We start from the raw sequence: 16,821 nt of genomic DNA on the forward strand, positions 1-16,821 counted from the left end.
GCAACTACCTAGAGTAGCTCAAACAGCATTAACTGACTGGGTAATGATTTATTTTGCACTGACCTAGTATTGTTCCTTAATTTGAGGAGGTATGGGGATGAAGCCAGATAAAAGGAATATACATTTGTCTTGGTCACTGCCTGTTCTTATTTCTCTCCTTTAATGGATCTCTTTACATAATGTCCAGTGAGAGTATAGATTTATGCATAAAATGAGTAGACTCCCTTGTATTCTAGTAAGGGTGGAAAGTTTCAAAGCTCTGAATTTTCCCATTTAACACATCTTATAAAATAGTTGTGCAAGGGGGCAGCTAGGTGGCTCAGTGGATAGAGCACCAGTCCTGAAGTCAGGAGGACTTGAATCCAAATCTGGTCTCAGACACTTAACACTTCCTAGCTGTGTGACCCTGGGCAAGTCACCCATAGTACCATTAGGGAGAACAGTATCAGTAAGATAGTAGGTGAAGGAAAATCGGGGGAAGGGATAATATATAAATGTAATTGTAATTTCCCCCTTTCTCTTCTCTACCTAGACAAAGAGAAACCAGAGGTGATGGCCACTCCGTGTCCAGCCCCAGAGGAGGAAGGGGTGTCAGCACCCTAGTCTCTTTCCCCTTCCACTCCCACTGCTAATTTCCCAGATCCTATAGATATCTTTTGTAAAGTAGTAATGGCTGTTTATAATATAAAAACAAAACAAAACTGAACAGAACCTTTTGGTCTTTTATCTTATTGAAGGGGTGGTTGGGCCTACAAGAGGCTGGAGAAATCCCTCTTCCCAAGAAAAGAATCAGGAATTTCTGCTTAGGTTTCTTCCTTGACTTCCCACTCCCAAGTTATATCCTGAAAAATTATTTATTTTCATATGTCAAGGCTAGTCTGAATCTAAGTCAATCTAAAGTAAAAGAAAGGAAAAGTAGAGAACAGGAAAGTCAAGGAATTGAGGCCTTTCAGAAGTCATCCCTTCCTTTCCCTGCCTTCATTCTGTCTAGCCCTTCCTTCAGGCAGGGGAAGTGCCTCATTTGGCTAGATCCACCTTTGTTCCTTACCTGTACCCACAAGGTAAGCCAAGAACCTCCTAAATTCCACCCACCCAAATACAGCATTCCCTCTCCTTCCCCGCCTCCCCATTCTCACAAACCCCTACACAGAAAGATCATTCTGAAACTTTTTGCTGGAGAATTTTTTTTATTTGAAAAAAAAAAATGTATTTAACAAAGTCTGGCAGTTTGTTTTTTTTTTTTGTTGTTGTTGTTGTTTCTTTGTTTTGATAAATTAAGACTCTCAAACCCACCCCAATCACTTCTGGAAGTTGATAGAAGTGATGGGGGAAGGCATAAGTAATATCAAGTGAGTTCCATAAAAGGGAAGGCCAATGGTATAAGAGCTTTCAAAAAGGGAAGACAAAAAGGAGTGTGGCCAAGACTAGAAATGAAAGCCACCAGTGTTCACAGATCCAGCTGAGCAGACAGTACCTCATCCTTCCAGAACCAAGTCAATTCCCAGGCAGATTTCTAGTTTCCACTTAGCTTTTGGGGTTAGAATCGAGGCTACCTCTCAAAGCAACCAGAAAGACGAGCCAAGTGTGAATCAGAAAATTATTGTGCCACAACAACCGTTGATCTAAAGAGATATTTAAAAAGTAGGAAGAACAGAGTTTTGCAAATGCAAGGGCCTCCCTAGTCAGTGCATATGGAGGCAAAGTACTTAGAAAGATGGAAGAGCTGAGTCTCGGGCCCTGTGCTGCTAATGGCTCCTCACTTAGTGCCTCCTTCCTACCACAGAGACAGACAACTCCTCGCCCGAGTGGAGGGTCAGGTTTCAGTTTGGCTTTGTGTCTTCCTCAGTCTTGTTCCCTACCCTTTCAAAAAGGGAAAAAAGCAGAGAACACCGGAAAAAGTTTGGAGGTATGGAGACATCCACAACACTGGCCTTTTTTTAATCAGGTGGGGAACTACTCATAATTCATCCTAACCCTCACCTGAGTCTGGTATTGCACAGAAGGAGAACAATATGCACTGGCCCTACCCATCCCAGGGTGCCCTACCAATGCCTTCTGGGACCTCTCTTCCAATAAGCAAGAATGACCACGTCACACAAACATACACCGATCACAGAAACATTAGATACACACATATAGATATTAAAATAAAGTTGTATGGCTTGGAAAGGTGTAGAATCTTGCTAACCTTGACTAGAAGGGATGCTCTGTCCACAGCCCAGCTGCAGAGACTCTTAAGATGGGCCAGGACTGAAGATCATTGGGGGAAAAAACACTTCTTCAAACCTCAAATCTACTAGGATTTATACTCTGAGCAGAACTCTGTCTGCAAGCAGGGCATGTTTCACCGTGAGGTTTCTAGCTACAAATTCAAAGGTAGCCCTCTCTCTCTCTCTCCCAGGATGCTCAGAAGGTCCTCCCTGAGGTATAACTTCCTTCTGCAGTCCCAGATCTCAACTCCTTTTTCCATTCTCTCCCTCACCTGTGCCAGCAGGGGAGGTCAATGGAGGTCAAGCCTGATCCTGAAGATTTGACAGAAGGACAAATGTTTAGCACACAGGTGGTTTCTCCCAATTCCCAACCCTGAGAATAGATGCAGTGGGGATTGTGATAAGTCCTGACATGGCTTGGGGGGTAATTAAGAGAACTGGTCTTAAATTAACTTTTTAATTAAAACAAAGGTGGGAGAGGAGATAATTGGCAGATAGATACTAATGCTATAGAAACCAGGGTTAAAAGGCCCTAGGTATTCTGAGAGAGGCTGAAATGCTGTGAGCTAAGGAGCTAGAGTCCAAAGGGAGAAATAAGAGAAGTAGGTGGTCGTCTTCCCCGGACCCTTGCCTGAAATGTGCTTTCAGTCCAGGAAGAGAGCTGCAGAGGATGTGGATGTAGGTAGCGATCAACAAAGCTGGCCTTAGCTTTGACAATGCAACCCACCTACCCCAAGAGGAGGATTCCTAAGTTAGAGGTCCAAGTTAGAGAACAGCCCAGGGCCCAGACCATCATTAAGGAACCTAGACTTCACCCTTGGTTCCTCCCAAGGGTGGGCGTAAGGGCTCCTATCTCAGGTCACTTGGATATCCAAGGCTAGAGCTGGTTAGCCAGTGGTCATTTGGTCAGTCCTGCTGCCTTGACCCCATCTCCAGGAGGGGCTTGACCAGGGTGGTAGAGAAAGGAGTCCAGGCTCCCAAGCCCTTCTAGACACTGATAGGTAGGGAAAACAGAGGGGAAGGTCCCGGGGTCATTGGTTCAGGAAGGGGCAGCATTTCTTCTTAGCTGAGCACAGGACTGGGGATTCCAAGATGGCAAAACCTGAGTAGGAAAAGAGTGGAATGGTCAGGCTTAAAGGCCAAAGGGACAGACCTATGACTGTCTTTGTGACTAATTCACACGTAATGGGATATTTGAATTCAATAGACTATATATCTGAATATTTTGGTGTCTGGATTTCTGCCTCTTTCTGTCTCTTACTCATAGGTCTTTTACTCACTGTTCTATCTGCTGGATCTCGTGAAATTTCACTCATTTTTTCCCTCTCCCATTAATTTCTAACCCACGTCACAGGATCTGAGGATGGGGAGGGGAGGTGGGTAGGGCTCCTTTCTCCTTTACTCACCATCTCTCTTAAAACTATAAGCCCCTGGAGCTGCTCCACGGCCTGTCCCGGTTTCCCTTGGACCTCATTTGCTCTTGTACGGCACCTGTCTGTGAGGAAAAGGCATCTTAGAGAATGACATTAATTCTTTTTTACCTCAACTCCCCACAGAGATAGTTGTTTTTCCTGGAAAGGAGATGCCCTTCAGACCCCAAGTCTCCTTAACTATGAAGTCATTTCTTAGACCTCACCTTTCTAGCTATATAGTCTCAGCCCTGTTCTCTTATTCTGTCCTTCTTAAGAATGAAATGTGAGCAGTTTTCCTAATAATTCTCAGCATTTTAATAACATTTATATTTTTATCTTTTTTTTTTTTTAAACACCAATTTGATTTTCAAAACCATGTTTTTGAGATAGGCTTTGGAGGCTTCTTTTTCACAACTCTCAGGCAATAGCTTCAGTCTCCAGTAGAAGGGAACAGTTCCTATCTTAGACCCCCATTCTAAGCCATTTACCATGGAGAGTCCATCTCCAGCCCCCATCTCTCCAGAGCCAATGTGTGTTAGATGAACAAAATTCATTGGTTCTCCAATCATGGTCCTGTCAATCCGCCTTCTCTTCTTTTTCTGTTGGGAAAGGGTGTAAAGATTAAGAATAAAGGCTGTCAGCCAGAGCTGAGAAAGAGGGACAAGGAGCTCAGATCCTCTAGAGAGGAAAGACCCTTTCCTCAATAAGACCATGGGAGAGAGGGGCAGATCAATGTACGAGGGAGAGACCAGAACTAAAAAGGCATTGTATCAGGAAGATGGAAGAAAGAGACCTGGGGGGTGGTCTAGAGGGCAGACGCTGAATCAGCTGAAGTCACTCCGTTTGATGAGAGAACAATGTGGGTAGTTGCCTAGCACTGCCCCCTTTCCTGCCCACCAGGGAATAGGGAGCAGGATGGGAGAAAACTGAGACCATTTTTTAAGCTTTGCCTCATGTACTGTGAGACACTAGCCTGGCAGACAAGACACAGTGTGCCTGAAAGGACCAGATCCTGCCAGGTGTGAACACCACAAGGTATGCTCCCTCTTGTGTCATGGGGTGGGGGAAGGGGAGGGAGGAGAGAGGGGAGAGAGACTCACCGGCTGGGGTTTCTCTACCACACAGCATCCCAGTTTGTGCCAAAACTCACTCATGTTCCCTGATGGTTCCAGTTTTGTCCCCCTGCCCGAGGCCCCAGAGGGCTCCTTTTCTGGTCCCTTGGTCCTCCTTTTTTGAAGACCCCCCTTTTCCCCTTTTTCTCCTCGGGGGAACTGACAATTAAAATTTGAATCAGAAGGACTTGAGATGGCAGAACCCTAAGGATTTTCAACTAGTCAGTGCCTCAGTCCATGGCAGACTAGGAAGGAAGAGGAGAGTAGAACAAATGTGGCCGAAAGTTGTATCTTCCTCGAAACTTGGGTTCCTGGAAGAGAGAAGGGGGTGAAGTCATGGCGAGGTACAGCTCTCTTCTGAGAACCCCTTACCCCAATGCCAGCAGCATCTTCCCAGGCTCCTTTTCCTGTCCCCGTCCCCCATCCTAACACCGCTTCCCCCTTGTCTACTTGAGGGACCTACTAGTCTCCAGACAAAGAGGTGACAGTGATAGACACAAAAAGGAGGACAGACGCCTGTGGCAGCTAGAGAGATAAGAGATTTGGGATGCTGGAGGAAGAGAGAACTGATGGGGAGGAGAGCAGGGCTAATTTGGGTTGGGGAATGTTGCAAGCTTCAGCTTTCTCTCCCTGAGGTGGGGGCGGAAGAGGAGGGGCAGATAAATAACTTAGAACTGAAGAGGAAATAGTGGTTTCTTCTTCTCATCAACAGGGCCCCTACCTTCCTTCCCTACCGACACCATTTCTGCCCTGTCTCTTACCTCCTCCTAACTTTGCCCCTCATTTTCTCCAACAAAAGCGTTACCCATAGGGGAAAAAAAAATCATTCTGACAAATTCTACAATCTGATTTTAACCTATCTTTCCTGCCTTAATCATATGATTGTTTTTGTTTTTTGTTGTGTTTTTTTTTTTGGGGGGGGGGGATTTGCATTTTAATGTTCAACACAGGCCTTCTAATTAGCTGTTGTTGTCCAGTGTCATTATGTTCCCTTTCATCTTCCTGCATCAGGGCAGGACAATCCCCATACTTAGAACTTACTCCCTTCTCATCTCTGCCTGATGAAATCTTTCTCTTCAGGGTTTGAGTCAGGTGTCATGAAATCTCTTGATTCCTTCAGATAAAAACAATCACTGCATATTTAGACTTCTTAAAGAGCGTTTTGGCCAGAATATTCCCCATCACAACCTACTTTGTGTCACACTAATTTATCACATTTGTGCTCTATCCTCCATCCCAAATAAGATTTTAAACTCTAAAGGAAGAGAAAAACATGGTTTAACTTTGTATTCCAGAGCTTAACATAATGCCTTGAACATAGTTGGAACAGTAAATGTTCACTAAACGGAATGATTTCCTCCCTTTTTTCCTCAGGGACAGTTTGTCATAATTCCTCCATTACCTGACCTTGAAATATAGTCAGGAATGTTTGTTGTGTATGTTTTTATATTTCTTGTTTGTATTTTGGTGTGACATGTTTCACTGTATAAATGGTATGTATATTATGTTTCTATATATTGCATATTATAGATGTTGTCTATATGGGGGTCCTCTATTCCAGAAAGGTTTTAGATTCATTCTCTCCATCCACTTTGGTGTAGTGTGGTGTTCTACTCCACATTATTCCCCACAAGACCCCTGTTCTCACCAGCCTTAAGTCAATATCCTTCCCTCCACAAGCACTATCAGGTGCTTCATCACCTAATTGGCCACTTTCAACAACCAGCTGCTTAACACCAAACTAAAAGACATATCCACTGCTATTTTAAGTGCTTAAGGATCCTGGGTGTCTATAAGATCAGAACCTTTCACTTCAAAACTTGTTACAATTCATTTATTCAATAAGCACTTACTAGTGCCTACTATAATAGGTACTGGAGATACAAAGATGGAAAAATAACAATACTGACCCTCAAGTAATTACAATTAGGTGTGACATACATTATAATTGTCTCTACTGATGTCCAGCAGCTTCTCCCCATTACCTCTAGAACCAAAGATAATTGACTTCCACATAGCTTCCAAAACCCATTTCATATCACTCCCTTTCATTGATTCTATAACCCTGCCACAAGGGACATGTATTCTGTATAGTATATTTCATCTCCTATCTTAATCCCCATATTTCCCTTCTCCTCTTGAAATTCTATCTACTAGATGAGGATTTTCTTGGTTTTCTTAGTTGTTGTACAATTATCTTGTGTTTCCTTTGCATATATTTTGCACTTATTTATTTGGGACATATTGTTTTCCCTCAGAATGTAAGCTCCTCAAAGACATGGACAATTCCTTTTCTTCTTTATATCTCTCCTGCACTTAGCAGTGTTTGACACATAAATGATTACTATATTCTTACTGAATTAAATTAAGAGCAAAGGACAGATAATAATAGTTTGCATTTATATACTGAATGTTTGAAATACTTTCCTCATAGTAACCCTGTGAGGTACAGAAACAAGTATAGATTATCTCCCTTTTCCCAGAACAAGTGAAGCAGGAAGGGCCTTCCAGGGAGAGGATTTCAAATGGATGAGATGAGAAGGATGGAAGTGCACTCTTAGCAAGAGGGGTGGCTTAAGTGGTGAGGCCGGAGGTATCCTGTCTCATTTTTCTCATGAGCCATCATCTCTGGATACAAAAAAGGAGAGCCTCTATTTTCTAAATTAAGTCCTTTGTATGAATGTATTCATCAAAACAGACTGCCAATTACTTTTATTGAGTAAACATTTATTATCTCCTAGGCCCAGGTTGTCATGCTGTACAGTTAACATTAGAATTTCAGATACCCAAGGTATGTAGCACTGGATTTGGGGTATGGTAAAGCTGGGGGACAATCTTGGTTTTGATGCTTGCTTGCTGTGTAAACATGGGCGGATCTCTTAATCCCACCTTCTCATCCATAAAACGGGGTAAAGAATACGTATACTAACCATTTCAAGTCTCATACCAAGGGCTCCCCTCCCCCCAAGCCTGGCTTGCGGACTCCCCCCCGCCGAGAACTCCAGAGATTAGAACAGCCATGACATGGGAACGTAAATTTGTAGGAGACCGAGTGAGAAAAGTAACGGAGTTTTGTCTCCGGGCGCTGAAGAAGGACCAGACAAAGGACGTAAGCTAGGGCAGACAAACGCGGGTTTGGGGACGGAGAGGGAGGGGGAACCTGGGCTTTAGGGGCGATCAGTCAGGGTTTGTCTCAGTGGTAACAGTGGGTGGAAGAGGTCAAGGGGGAAATGGAGAAAACAATGAAGAATCGGAGGAAACTTCCCCCCACCCCAGCCAGGCAGGCCCTGTTAAGCCGGGACTGTCCCGGGGAAGCTGAGTGGACAGAGGTAGACGGGAGGGGGGAAGGAGCGGACGGAGGGAACAAGGATCCTTCTGTTCCCTCTAGCCGGGACCTGGCCAGAGCTGGGGGAGGGAAAGTGTGAACAGCACTTGGCCCCAGTGGACGAATGATGCTAAGAAGTGACCGGGAAATTCCGTTCTTCCACACTGGAGAATCTTTAGGCTGTTGAAGTTCAAAGGAGAAAGCTCCCGAGCCAGCCTGTCCCCGCCCCCGCCCCCAGCCCAGGTGGCCATCTTGTGTGGAAGTGGGCATGTGGGGAGGTCAGGCCTGGGTGACTGTGGTGGGGGGAAGGGGAACCTCGGCCAGAAAAGGAAGCAGGCAGCCAGCGCAGGGTGGGCCTCGGGAGAGAAGGGAGCCCCGGGCCGGAGCGCTCCGAGACGGAGCTTTCCCCCCCCAGAGAGAGGGGGGAGTGGCTGAGAAGGCAGAACGACGGGGACTTGATTCTAGGAGGGGACTTCCAGCGAGTCGGGGGGGAGCTCCTCGTTCCCAAAGAGAAAAAGCAAACCGTAGAAGCAGGGCGGCCCGGCCCCTTCAGGGGAAGGGACGAGGCTGTGGCAGTCAGGAGAGCCAAGGGGATGGTGCCCTCTGGTCCCCCAAACCTTGGAGCCACAGCCCGGGCTTGTGGGGAAAGAACCCCAGGGGGAGGCAGGCAGGAGGTGCGCCGTTCCCTGGTCGTGCCGGGCCCCAAACCGGTTTTCCCGGTCCCACGGCCTCCCAGCACCCAGGCCCCGGCCCCGGCTCGCTCCCGCTGCCTGACAAGCCTTCACAAGAAGCAGCTGGAGAGAAAGAGAAAGGAAGAAGGGGGGCGGGGGGCTGAGAGAAAGGGGAAGCTACCGCACCTCGACTCCTTCCCGGAAAGGCCCTGGGACAAGGAGAAGGTGGGAAGGGCCGAGGAAGGGGGCCAGGACCCCAGGTTTTCGGGCAAGTGACAGGCGCGGGCAGGACCCGGCCCTCCCCGCTCTGCACCTACTCTGGGGGCTGGAGGCAGCGCCGTACCCGCCGCAGGTCTCCGGAGGGATTCCCCAAATATACACGTCATCCCGCGGCTCCCCCGAGCTCCATTCCGACCTCCAGCCCCAGCGTTCCCAGAAGCCCTTGTCAGGGACCTTCGCTTTTCCGTCCGCCTCACTGGCCTACGGCTCGAAAGTAGTAGGCGGAAGTCCACCATCCTGCTCAGCGGCTGCTCCTCTTACCTTACTTGGCCATTATCCGAGCTGCCCCCACCCGGTGGCTGATCCAGATCTCCCCCACCAGTCTCAAGGTTAACTGGGCTCAGAGGGAGTCCCTCCCCGCCATTTCTTTAGCCCTTGACTCAGGCCCTTCAGTGGCTCTCGCCGTAAAAATCTGACTAGACCTAGGTTTGTAGAGTCGTTTTTGGGGGGAGCCAGGTAAACGGGGGCTTCCTTCCCTCCCCCCACAGCCCCAGCCACCTCAACTCCATCTAGCTCAGACGCTTCCCTCAGCATCCGGTGGCCCTCTTTCCCACCCTCCCCCACCCGCAGAGTGGACAAAAGGCCGGAGCTGGCCGAGCCCCCGTTCTCTGACCTGCCTTTCCCAGGCTGTGAAATGTCTGCCGGCGATAACGAGGGGCTTCTTGGCTCCAGCCCGGGGCCCTCCCGTCAGGAACTTCAAGGTTTTCTCTTCTAGGCGGTGTGGGGAACTGAGGGCGGGCCTGGGGAGAGGTGGGGCTGGCTGATGGCGGAAACGGTAGCAGCTCGATTACGAAATCCGCCTTTCTGCAGCCGGGCCCGCAGCTCCCACTCTGGACAGAGCGGGGAATGCACGGCTGAGGGGCAGCGCTGGGAGCCGGCCCACCCGGCTGGGGGAAGCGAGGAGGGCTGAGGGGCTCGGGGGCCTGGGCGGAGGGGAGAGGGCGGGAAAGAGCAGGAGCCCGAGTCTCACCCAGGTGTTTGTCGGCTCTTCCCTGAAGGTCAAAAGGAACGTTTCTGCCCTTTCTGCAAGCAGATTAAACATTACTGACTTTAGACTTCATGGATCACAGACCTCCCTCCCTCCCCCCCGGCGTCTCCTCCCCAAGCCTCTCCTATGCCCTTCTCTAAGGGCAGGTAGAGAGCTGGGGGGGAGGGAGGTGCACCTCCCAGCTGGGGTTTGGGGGGTATTCTGAAAGATGACAATGTGGAAAAAGAATCGAGAGCTTCTCTGATTCTAAAAGCCATTTCCTTGAAATTGGGGTGGGGGGTCATCCCTTTTAAACCCTCCACTCTTGCTACAATGTAGACATTTTAATTCATAAACCCAAAAATAAATCAAAGAAGAAATTGGTTCCCGGGGCTCTGTTAGCAGTTGTCTGGGCGAAATGGAAGTTAATTAACATATTGTGACTGGACCTCCATCAGGCCTATCTGATTTCTTCCCCTAGACAAGCCAGGCCCTAGAATCTCTGAGAATTAGCAGAGTCAGAGGCCCTAGCTGGGAGGGGGAGGGGAGCGGGGGAGTCCTTCCGCCCCTTTAGGAGGGGCTGCATTGCAGGGGGAGACGGAATAGACAGTGAGACACACTCACAGCCAGAGAGAGAAGGCGTGAGAGCGAGACAGACAAAGCTTCAACCGCAACCTTTTCTTTACCCACCAGCCCCAAGACCCCTGAAGGCTGACCCATCCTTGGAACCCCCCGACTGTTGGTGACTGGTAAGCTGAGTTGAGGGGAAAGGTAGAAGGAGTAGAGAGTCAGCTTGTTTTATACAGGGATGGACCATGGGTGGGAAGCCAGAAAAGGCAGTAACAGGGGAGTTCTAAATAATAGGGGGGGTCACTTAATAGATGTGATCTGTCATATTTATTCATGTATTTTCCTGTTTACTTGTCTCCAGCACCAGATATCTCTGTCTATACAATTACCTTTCCAAATCTTATCTCTAGCTATTTGTATGTATGTATGCTATACATATATAGTCTTTTCCTTAATATGTAATATCTCTAATTATATATTGATCTATTCATTTGTCATTTTATGGATAAATCTTTATTATTACTGTTTTTATTATTCTTACATCTATCTTCATTTAAAAAAAAATCTTAGTATTTCTCTGATATGTCTGTGAAATCGGCGTTCACCGTGGGAATGATTTATCGAAGCAGGTTATGTAGGAATAGCTTCCAATCCTCTGGACATCAAGTCTTCTCTTGTCTTAACCTTTCTCTCTGGAGAAGAGGCAGAAGTAGGGAAGGGAAGGCCTTCTGTGGTGGGGAGCTGTCCTGCCATCTCATTAGAATTCAATGCAGCGTACAAGCCCAGGGAATGGGAGCCAGTTTCTGAGGGACTGCGTGTTTGCAGCTTAGAGGTCTGGAAGGAAAGGTAATATTATTAAAAAGGGAGGCAGGATGGGCTATTTATAATGGAAGGGTTTCCATTACTTTTCCTTCATGAGTAACATCATGACATAGATTTTCTGAGAAGAAGGTAGTATACACATCAGATCCTAAGAAGGATTGATGTGAAAAGTCTTTGTGCGGCTGTGAATGGGTGTGTCTGTCTGTATTTCTGTATTCCTCTATCTCTTCTCTCCCTTATGTCTGATAATCTTTGCCTGCATCAGCATGTGAATTTATCCAGATAACTGAAGGCAAAATATGCTTTTGCTTAAAATTCTAGATAATTGAAAATGAAGACTATAGCTTCTGTCCAAGCAGTAAAAGGGCTGTTTTGGGAGAGTAAGGAAAGCCTTTTATTAGATTTTGTTTAGAATAAAATTTTTCATGAGATTAAAGTGAATACCATTGTTATGAAGGGCATTTTAAGCACCAGTCATTCAGAGAAATTGTATGTGCATACCTAGTTTGTTTCTCTGTTGTAAAAAGTACTGCCTGTTTAGAGCTTTGTGTTTCTGTTCCTATCTCTGTATGAGCTTCTGGTTAATGATACATCTAGATTTAGATCCTAAGCAGATATTTTTTAAAAGATGTTTTGCCTGGCTTAATTGCCTCCCCCCCAAAAGAAAAATCAGATTTTCTGCTCTGCCTACTATGTAAGGACTACTCAGTCAGCCTTTACATCAGAGCAATGGAAAATGGAGGCAGAATCTGTTTCTTGCTTTTGATAGTCATTTACATTTTCTCCATGTAGATATCGGAATATTTTTAACACTCAGAAAAATAAGTCCAGTTAAATAGATAGTTCTTGAAAATGTAGAGGATAACTAAGGGTTTGTAAGTAGAGAGTTTATTATATTATATTTCAAGTCTGATCAATAAGTATTAAGAAGGCTATGGTTTAGTATTGTAATAAGTTTTATAGGAGATTTAAGAAAACTATAAACTATTAATTCTGTCTTCAAGGAAACATTATATACAACATTTGGAAAATGCGTACTGCTGGTAAGGTTATTTGCCAAACCTGGTACCACTGTTTGGCCTTCTGGGTTTATTTCTTAGAAGCTCTTAACCCCTAAGCCTTTGCAGGGTTAATCATATGGAAAGTATCTCTTTAGGTGCATGTTCCTATATTTTTTGCCAATATTTTTGAGGTGGAGCAGAGCTGAATATCTGAGAATGATGACCTCACCTTTCCCACATACTTCCCCCACGCTTTGCCAGCCATCCCTGCCTCACCCTCTCTTTCTTCTAAGCAACTTCCATGCTGACTAATGCTCAGCTTGTAGGGTTTATTTTAGAGTTCATGCCTAGTTAAAAAGAGAAAGAGCAACAAGGATCAGTTAATGTTTAAAAATTCCTTCCAGCCTTTTCTTATTCCGATGATTTCAATCCTATTTTAGTGAATGAATTTCTCTTTAAGTACAGAAATTTATTTCTAGTACAGAAATTTCACATTATTCAGGGAAATTTTTGCACTATTCAGGACAGAGGCAGAGTGTTATTAAGTCCAGAATAATGGTGGGGATTATTTTCTACATCCTAAAGAGTTTTCAGGGAGAGAGAGGTGAGTCTTGTCCCTTCTGTACATGCCAGTCAATACCTTATATCTCCACCCTAATCCTCTCTAGTTGCCAGGATTGTTCAAAGATACTGTGGTATTTTTACTGCTTAGCAGCAATGTGTGGGTGGGGTGAGATTGGTTAGGGAGGAGAGTGAAAGTGATGATGAGGATTCAATCAGCTTGGAGAAAGTTCCATTTAATAAATGACTCTTTCCCCGTGAAATGCTTGGCACATAAGTGTTCAGTGGATGAGAATTATTTGCATTTACCCCTACAGGCAAATAAACTTTTGCTTTATTTTCTGCCTTTGAGTTTTTGTATAAGATGTCTAGTCATTTGCCTTTACTTCCTTTAGCTTTTACTGGAAATAAGGGCAAAAGGAACCATAAGCAGTCATGGAAAAGGAAAACTTTAACTGGGGTTTAGCTTTTTTGTAGGGGAGAACAAAGCTGGAAAACTGGATTAGGTTTTTTAAAGACATCAACTATGGCTGACAGATTTAATTTCTATGTGTACCTTTAAAATAAAAAAAATCAATTAACATCATTGATCAACCTTTGTATACCGAATTCTATACAACTGTTAGAAGAAAATAGAGAGGTTTGTATCTTGCTTTTAGCAAGTCATTGAGCTAAATGGAGATTAAAAAAAAATGCTTTAAAAGCAACTAATTTTATGATGATCTTCTACATGCATAAGAAAGAACTAATTCTATATATCTTACACTACATTTATGACATAGAACTAATTTTTTATACCATGTAGTCTATAATAGTGCTATATTCTCAGAGGACAGTATACCTGTGATATGGGGGAATGCTGAAAGGATAGGTCTGGAACTTGTCAAAGTTAAAGAAGCCTTCCTAAAGAAGATGATTCTATCCTAGGATTTAGAAGGGAAGAAGGAACAGAGAGTAGTAAGTAAAAAGGCTTTCAAGACAGGGTATAATGTTTAAAAAAAAAAAAAACAAACAAAACAGCAACAAACCTCAAAGACAGAAAATAAAGTAAAAGTTTATTTGGCTGTAGTGATAAATCCAAAGAATCCTTATTCATTGAATACTCATGTCCTTAACAGTGCATAGAAAAAAGAGTCTAAAATCTGGTTCCTCCCTTCAAAGAGGGTATAATTTAGTTAGAGGGGAAATTAATCTGTGAAGCAATTAGGGAACAGTAAACAATAAAATAGCATGTGTTGTATACCATAAATACAAGCATACAAGAATAATGCAGTGTGGGGTGGCATCTTAATGGATTCCAGTACTCTTAAAAGAGGAGGGATAGGTGCAGAATATCTTGTACTGTTAACAATGCAGAATGTTACAGTGGAGATGACTGTGGTAGATAGTCTTGTTTAACTTTTTGGGTTTTATTATCAAACGAGATGATATATGTAAAATGCTATTAAGTATTTTGCAAACCTTAAAGTGCTACATACATATTAGCTATAATATAAAAGATGTTACCATGGGAAAAGTGAGAATTACTGGGAAGTACAGAAAACCTCTCAAAATGCACAAATCTTTGTCTAAAAGAAAGCAAGATATGGATAATCAGATAGTTAATTGTGAGCAAAAGGTCAAGGCAAGGAATGTGAAGAATAATGGTAACCATAATCTGTTAGCATCAGGGAGTTTGTAGATAAAGGGACCAAATTGCAGAGTTGAGTTAAAGCTATCTGGAACTCTATTTCTAAGATGGTTCACTAAGAACAGACAAGGATGAAAGGGAGGATTATTGGAGTCCTTGGAGTGGATGGGTGGAGCACAGGAGCTCTGTTACTGCTTGTTTCTGAGCTGGGAAGAGACAGGGAAACAGGCCAGAAGCTCTTGGCAGTATGTCTACTAATGGATGATTCTTTCCCAAGGAATCATGTGGGACCCTGTGAGCAGCCAATATAGCTCCTTCCTTTTCTGGAGGATGCCCATTCCCGAACTGGATCTGTCCGAGTTGGAGGGCCTAGGTCTGCTGGACATGTCCACCTATAAGACCCGAAACAACAGCAACAATGGGAATCTGTCTGAGAAGCCAAGTGAAGCTGTGCAGCAGAAGTATCCTGAAAGCGATCCTCTTCTTGAATACAGCACCTTCAACTTCTGGAGAGCTCCTATTGCCAGCATCCACTCCTTTGAGTTGGACTTGATTTAAGGCTAAAACCTTTTTTCTCCCTATTGCCATTTCTGTATTTTCTTTTTCTTTGGCTCTGCTTTCCTTCATTCATTGTGTTAAGGTGGTGCTAAAAGAATCTGCCATGGAATGGCTATTTATTTATTGTTATTTATTTCCCTCTGGACTGTACCACCCTATGCACCCCTTTCCCTCTGAAGTCCCTCAGATCACTTTGGTTGGAAGAGGTATGGTTCTTCACAGGAAATGTCTTAGGTATCCAAATTCCTCTGTCTCCTGAAACTAGTTTTAGAAAATAAGTAACTGGGAGGGTAGGCACAAACCAACCTGGCTCAGTCAGAGTAGTAAATTAATTCTTAGTCTCTTTGTCACCAACTTTATAGACAGTTTACGTCCTTTCTAACTCTACCCCCCAAGGTCAGTTACCATGGTTGGCTTTCTCACCAATCACCGAAAATTCTGGGATTTTTATTTGGGATTGTCGGCTATAAAAAGGTAATAAAAGGTATAAAAAATAAGTATCTTCCCAGACATAAGTAAAAGATGAAGACAAGCCCTCAGGCAATAGATGTTGAAAAAAAAAAAATGGAGCCAATGATGAAAATTCAAAGAGTTTAGAGAAGTAATTTGGTTCTCTCCAATTTTAATGTACCTCTCAAGCAAATTTTGAAATAATGAAAGCCCCCTCTCCCTTCAATGGAGCTATTTTCTTCAGCTTTGTTCTTAATTGAAAGCAATGAGTAGAGAGAGAGCAAGTTCTCTCACTAAGAAAAAAACAACACTCAAATCCTAAGCTTTTAAACTTTTATTTTTCTGTTTCTGATAATTCTTAACCTCTTGTTCTTAGCTCCAACCCATTGGCTTGTAGTCTCCAAGACCTTACTTAGTTTCAACCCTGTGGAAATGATCAGCCCAGCAGTTTCTAATGGTTCCTGTACCTTGAGGACATAATGTGAGACATCAGTACCTTCTCCACAGCCTGACACTCTTGACCACACTGTCTTGGCGAGTTCTCCCCTCGTCCCCCAGCAGCTACTGCCCATTTGTGCTGTCATTTCCTCACACTCATTGAATAAAGCAGTTTAATCCCACACCTGAACTTCACGATTCCTTCTTTGCTCATAGGGAGGCAGTTGGAATACTTGGGGATTTTGTTTCCTAAGGGTACAGCTTTAATCATCTAGTCACATCTCGGGGGGGGGAGGGGTGCAGAAAGGTGGCGATCCAAGTGTGAGGGAAACGATGAAAACTCGAGTGCAGAGAGAGAGTAACGGGTTTTCTCCAACTTTATGGGCCTCTCTCTTCCCAGAGTTCGCTCTGAACCCAGCACTTTCCCTAACAGGTGAGAGGCTCTGGGGCAAAGGCTTCTAATTAGTTGTAGAGGTTGGAGATCATCTAGTGTGATGCAGATAAGGGAAGCTTTGGAGAGGCGCCCGCCTCAGGCTCTCGCCGGACCCCTTCCGTCCCACGTGCCTGACTCGGCACCTCTTTAGTACCTCTGTTAGAGGCGGGATTGCCGGTTAGTAGAAGTTAATATCTAGAGATTTGGAGGTTTACTGGGATACTTGAAAGGAGAGGGGTTGGATTCGCGCTCTGGCCTATAAATTTGTAATTTGCTTAGAGCAAGATGTTAACTCTTGCATTTGAATCACAATGTATTAAATTCCCTAAAGGTTCCCCTGGGACGCCGTTAGAACTCTAAGAATCACTTTGAAATGGAAAAA

General features: G+C 44.6%; 2 protein-coding genes across 4 annotated transcripts; one reads left to right on the plus strand and one right to left on the minus strand.

Annotated features, from left to right (window-relative positions):
- Positions 1–1,167: 1,167 nt before the first annotated feature.
- CDC42SE1 (CDC42 small effector 1) lies at positions 1,168–9,905 on the minus strand. 3 transcript variants are annotated; one of them, XM_074265353.1, is made up of 6 exons: positions 9,048–9,178; positions 5,776–5,848; positions 4,723–5,045; positions 4,111–4,221; positions 3,617–3,705; positions 1,168–3,312 (listed from the first exon to the last, which is right to left on the minus strand). In XM_074265353.1, exons 3-5 carry the CDS (start codon positions 4,774–4,776, stop codon positions 3,631–3,633), a joined length of 240 nt encoding a protein of 79 aa, XP_074121454.1. In that variant the 5' UTR covers positions 4,777–5,045; positions 5,776–5,848; positions 9,048–9,178; the 3' UTR covers positions 1,168–3,312; positions 3,617–3,630. The 3 variants fall into 3 exon arrangements, with proteins under 3 accessions (XP_074121454.1, XP_074121452.1, XP_074121451.1); XM_074265351.1 differs by having other exon boundaries at positions 8,917–9,080; XM_074265350.1 differs by lacking the exons at positions 5,776–5,848; positions 9,048–9,178 and adding an exon at positions 9,623–9,905.
- Positions 9,906–14,842: 4,937 nt separating this feature from the next.
- On the plus strand, positions 14,843–16,188 carry MLLT11 (MLLT11 transcription factor 7 cofactor). Its single transcript, XM_074265349.1, has one exon. It carries the CDS (start codon positions 14,843–14,845, stop codon positions 15,116–15,118), a length of 276 nt encoding a protein of 91 aa, XP_074121450.1. The 3' UTR covers positions 15,119–16,188.
- Positions 16,189–16,821: the final 633 nt, after the last annotated feature.

The sequence above is a fragment of the Sminthopsis crassicaudata genome, chromosome 4 (assembly GCF_048593235.1).
Source record: "Sminthopsis crassicaudata isolate SCR6 chromosome 4, ASM4859323v1, whole genome shotgun sequence".
Taxonomy (NCBI): domain Eukaryota; kingdom Metazoa; phylum Chordata; class Mammalia; order Dasyuromorphia; family Dasyuridae; genus Sminthopsis; species Sminthopsis crassicaudata.

What these genes read in the sequence shown, in the direction of transcription:
- CDC42SE1 (XM_074265350.1), bottom strand. Translation starts at nt 4,776, where the DNA reads ATGAGTGAGTTTTGGCACAAACTGGGATGCTGTGTGGTAGAGAAACCC. An exon ending in TGGTAGAGAAACCCCAGCCG is followed by an intron (nt 4,222 to 4,722) that starts GTGAGTCTCTCT and finishes CTTTCCCAACAG; the next exon opens with AAAAAGAAGAGAAGGCGGAT. An exon ending in CTGGAGATGGACTCTCCATG is followed by an intron (nt 3,706 to 4,110) that starts GTAAATGGCTTA and finishes TTTTCCTCACAG; the next exon opens with ACAGGTGCCGTACAAGAGCA.
- MLLT11 (XM_074265349.1), top strand. Translation starts at nt 14,843, where the DNA reads ATGTGGGACCCTGTGAGCAGCCAATATAGCTCCTTCCTTTTCTGGAGG.